The sequence below is a fragment of the Palaemon carinicauda genome, chromosome 17, assembly GCF_036898095.1.
Source record: "Palaemon carinicauda isolate YSFRI2023 chromosome 17, ASM3689809v2, whole genome shotgun sequence".
NCBI lineage: Eukaryota > Metazoa > Arthropoda > Malacostraca > Decapoda > Palaemonidae > Palaemon > Palaemon carinicauda.
This window is the reverse complement of record NC_090741.1, coordinates 73250308-73255307: the sequence shown is the minus strand read 5'-3', so window position 1 is coordinate 73255307 and position 5000 is coordinate 73250308. Positions and strand designations below refer to the sequence as shown.

General features: G+C 31.8%; 1 protein-coding gene across 1 annotated transcript in view; it reads left to right on the top strand.

The window, feature by feature from the left end:
• The window catches only part of LOC137656129 (uncharacterized), a 41298-nt gene extending 40401 nt beyond the window's left edge, over nucleotides 1-897 (top strand). The window contains exon 4 of the mRNA XM_068390308.1: nucleotides 1-897. This exon is cut by the window's left edge and continues 1023 nt beyond it. Coding sequence (XP_068246409.1) covers nucleotides 1-186 — 186 coding nt within the window. The 3' untranslated portion in view covers nucleotides 187-897.
• Nucleotides 898-5000: the final 4103 nt, after the last annotated feature.

Here is a 5000-nt window from a genome sequence, read left to right as displayed (position 1 = left end):
TCTTACCACGCCCCCGTATATACCCTAACACCACCCGCAGGATTCTCCTCCGCCTCCTCCTCTTCCTCCTACTACTCCACTCCGTCCTTGCTGACCTTGGCACGCCCCTCCCATGCTCAAGTGAATTTGTACAGTGCGGTTCCTGCCTTACCCAACCCGCGTGTTGCTCAAGTCTCCAACATCTGAAAAGTTGTTGACGTGTCTGAAACACCGCCCCGAAATGATGGAGGCTTTCCATTATATATCTACGTAATATGTGAAATTTGAGGAAAACTCAGTCGATGACCGGGCCAAACCCTGCATTATTGCATTAGGAATGGATATCACTGGATGCCATAATTTACGGCCGTAAATTTACACTTGAACAACAAGGAATTGTATAATATGAATAATGCCTTGAGTTTTATACAGCATAACAATAGCCTTTCAACAGACCATTAGTCTCTTTTAGGTGAATTATGTATATAAATATCACACAATAAGTGTATATATTATCACTTTAGTAATTTTTATATGGCAAATGTAATTAAAAGTTCCTAGCTAGAAACGATGGGTCCACGAATGTACAAAACTATTTTATTCATGTATAAAAAAAAAAAAAACATTTTTTTTGTCAATGACATAAGCATTTTGAACTTTCCTTGACTTGCATTTATAATTTCACGGTAGAAGTTTTGGGCATTTATCCTTATTTTTTTTTTCTTTCAATATGTTCGTGGTCTGATTATATGTATATTTGTGTGTTTGTGCATAATTGTGCGCATGGAGTTTTTCCCCATTTTGATTATAGCCTGTGTGAAAACCAAAGATTCGAGAGAAGTGGGTACCTAGAAAAGTTCCAAAATTATGAAAAGAAAAACTTTTCTTCTCCGATGAGGATTTTAATCTTCGTTATAATTTACGTTTTTTTTTTTTTTTTTTTTTTTTTTTTTTTTTTTTTTTTTTTTTTTTTTTTTTTTTTTTTTTTTTTGACGTTCTGTTCACTTAATGTTGAAATTTGTTATTCAGTTTCTTTGCAAAGGAATTAAAATATGAGAGAGAGAGAGAGAGAGAGAGAGAGAGAGAGAGAGAGAGAGAGAGAGAGAGAGAGAGAGAGAGAGAGAGAGAGAGAGAGAGAGAGAGAGAGAGAAGATAGTTGAAAGCTTTTCCTTGTGTAAATGATAATTCTCTGATAATTCTAAGTCAGTATTTGAAACAATTGTTATTAATACATTCTACTGTTATAAGTATTGTCCTCTGTATATATTGTAATTATTTATATGTAAATAGCCTTTTCTACGAAATAAAAATAATTTCTTTACACCTATTTTACTATTCCCTTTTCTTGTAAATAATATACAGTACTACTTGAATCTCAGTTATGTCTATATTCCTTAACATATCTGATTTATTTATCTTCCAACAGTTCATTGTATAATCAACAACAGAGACTGTTTTCATTAGGGGGTGATGACCGAACGAGTTAAGCCTTCAGAAAACCAGCCTTTAGTCAGGAAGCTTTAATAAGAGAGAAGAATTAGTTATTGTAAGATAACTCTAAAGCGTTATATCATAATATTGTTTACGAAAACTATATTCTCTTCAGAACGCAACTGTTTACGTCAATTAACTATTTCACGTCTATGTTTCTAACGTAACGAAAGTATATATTTAGAAAATTAAACTTGCTGCAAAATATCTCTTACTGTACAAATTTTCACTATGAAAAAAAAAGTGAACACTTTTTCTAAATGATTGAATAAAAAATAATTCAAATTTTCAAATACATAAACACTTATGACATCATAATTCAATCTCGAAGATCATGCTTAATATACTGTACATATTACTGTACTTCACAAATTACTTCCAAATAAGGGGACATAATATATAAACACACCATTTGAGTCAAGCAGCGTAATAATAAAACGTGTATGTTGATAAACAATAACTAAATACTTGACACCGGGCATCTGATATGGTAAAACATTGACCAATAAAGTCTAAAAAGCTTTTCAAGTTTGGATAAGAAAGTTCTAGCGATTATTCAAAAGGAAAATCTCAAATCTGAAAGCAATTGGTGATTGACCATTTCAGGTAATGGAAGTAGCTTCTGAAAATCCACAAAACGACGTGAAAAGTAACTGCCTACCATTTAAATAGCTTATAAACAGCTGGAATTTCTTTAAAATATTGTTAAGGCATTAGGTGAAAATTTCTCCGAAAATTACAAGTAATCTCTCTTCTAAGCTTAGAAACAAAGGTTGAAAATTCAAAAGAAAATTTAAGCAAGCCAGTTATATCATTAGATTAAAAGTTAACAAATACGGAAGAATAAAACATGTAAAAGTACATAAATTAATGTCTTTACAAGCGACTAGCAAACAAGCACAAAATTTCAAAGGAAAAAACAGTAAGCACCGCACACAGCCTTGTAAACAAGTGAAGAGTCCAAAAAGATTAGAAAGGATGTAACAAACAAATCAAAATCAAATAATGAAAAGGCAAAAGGGAAAAATATTTCATTCTGAAATTATCAAGCAAACTATCAATATATAAGAAAATAGAAACCATTCCTCTATAATTGGTACAAACTTCAAAATGTTCTTCTAAGTGATCGATCATTCCGGGGTTGTACTTGAGATAATAAAAATACACACCACAGTATTATGCTTTTTTTTTTGTATTTTTTTTCACCCGCTCTTAAAATAACAAACGTAGGTGTTTATGCAAATTTTAACCTGTTTGTTGCTCCACTTTCATCTCGTACAGTACGTCATTTCTATATTATAACAACAATAATAGTAAAAAAACAATAATGAAGAAACAATTCCCTGGAGGAAATTCTATATTAAATAAAGAAAAATTAAAAGCACGAACAAAGGTCTTCTGCTTACCGTGAACCTAAAACGAAATTAGTTCTAGGAAGAGAGGCAAAGAAATACAACGAGATTCGACTTAATTACTAAACCACCTCGTAAAATATTGCTTCTGGGTCCTCTTTCTAATTGCAGTTGGATTTTCAAGATCAGCCACTTTCAGGTATAACGCCATAGGGTTGTAAATGCAAAGACCCACACGAAAATGAGTGTTTCATTATTTTCTAATGTTTGTTGTGGAGTCTAAGACTCCATTAGGACCGCCCTTTTTGTCCTTTGCTACCCCTTCAATATTTGGATTTGTGACCACAAATGAAAGATCCCTATGGAGACATAGGATAAGGATAATAACTAATATGAAAATTAAATAACAAAACATTGCAACAGACATTAAGATATTCTTGAACCTGAGATGGGCCAGAATGAAAAAGTCACAATAACGACGCCACCACTGTCACATGTGAAAGAATTTCAAAAAGTCAATTGTTATCGGAATGCTACCGACAGGGTCATCGTAAGTATACAATTCTCATAGCAACTTAAGAAGTAGAGTACAACACTGAAGAAGTTATACTGGTCTCTCTTTAATATGGTAGTGAACCACTTGTACACAGGAATATTGGGAAAATTTCGTAAATTGATCTTAAAACTTCAGTTATATCAGTGTTTCAACACAAGTCCCACAGTATATGATGACACAGCAAACACCATAAATGAGTAAGGATTCATTAGAGTTGCGTTTTAATCTAATTCGTTGTATTAAAATAAGAGACCAATGCTTATTACTACCACCCAAAATGTGCAGACTAGGTGTAGCAACGGAATGGTGACCAGGAACATAGGCAATGATAATCATGGTACGTTAAATAACATCTATATTTTGGGTTACACTCCAAAATATATCAGTTTTTGTAGTTATTCCAAGCCATATGGTAAACGTTAAATGCTTAGAAAATCGGTTCGAGTTATGGTTTCCACGTTGTCCTTCATTCAAAAAGAAGCTAGATTACTCTTAAGATTCTGCTGACTTCCCATCATTCTGGTCCTTCCTTTTTTTTCCTTCAGGCTTAGATTGCTCAAATTCCTCAAGGCTTAGAAAAAATAAAATTGACATTAGATAATCTTGTGATATATAAATATATTAACAACTGTAATCTCACTCTAAATGATTTCTGATTAAAACATTAAACATCTGAAAAAGTAAAGCTCGTTTTTACGTTTGATATATATTGAAATGGGAATAACTTATTATGAACTAAAGTTAAAAAGGCCGCCTCAAAATATAACAATTGTAAAAATAACGACAGTATGGTATTAAAGGTAAAAGTAAAAAAAAGAGAATGACAAAACAGAGCAAACAGCTAAATATAAAATAAAAGTAAAACGATACAAATCAAAATTAGAACTATAAAAAACTGGACAAAAATTACTTGCTTCCTATGCCAATGACTTCGCATTATTGCTAACTACAAACTGAGACCGCCTTGTAATGATGATCAACACACATGCGCCACTTGTCATTAAGAAACTTGTAATACTAAATTAAATGAAGGGGAAGAAGAAGGGGAAGGGGGATGGAGAGGGGGAGAGGGAGGAAGACATTTGGACATATGCCATATTAAACTTAATAATTGTTTTAACATTTCTTGACCTAGTACAAAATCTAAGAAACGTTCTTAAATGAATATATCGAGTAGGATATCTTATAACAATATTAATAATAAATAAGAAGAAGAAGAAGAAGAAGAAGAAGAAGAAGAAGAAGAAGAAGAAGAAGAAGAAGAAGAAGAAGAAGAAGAAGAAGAAGAAGCACACCTGAAAAAACAAAAAAAAAAACAATGATGATAATAATGTGATACTTTTGTTACAGATAAAATGCTAACGAAACAAAATTTGCTACATTTTTCAAGTAACATATGAGGCCTAAAGTCACAGACATTCGAACTGGAAAGATTCCTTTATTAAATTTATTATACATATTATAAATATGTAATTTCTTGATTATGGAAATTCTAGAAATAATAATATACGTATGAAAATTTTCATTAATATAAACTAAGTACACGAAAACCAGGAAACAAAATTAATACAACAGTATTCCAGGACAAAATCTTTGTGTTCTATAATCTATAGTTACTGCAT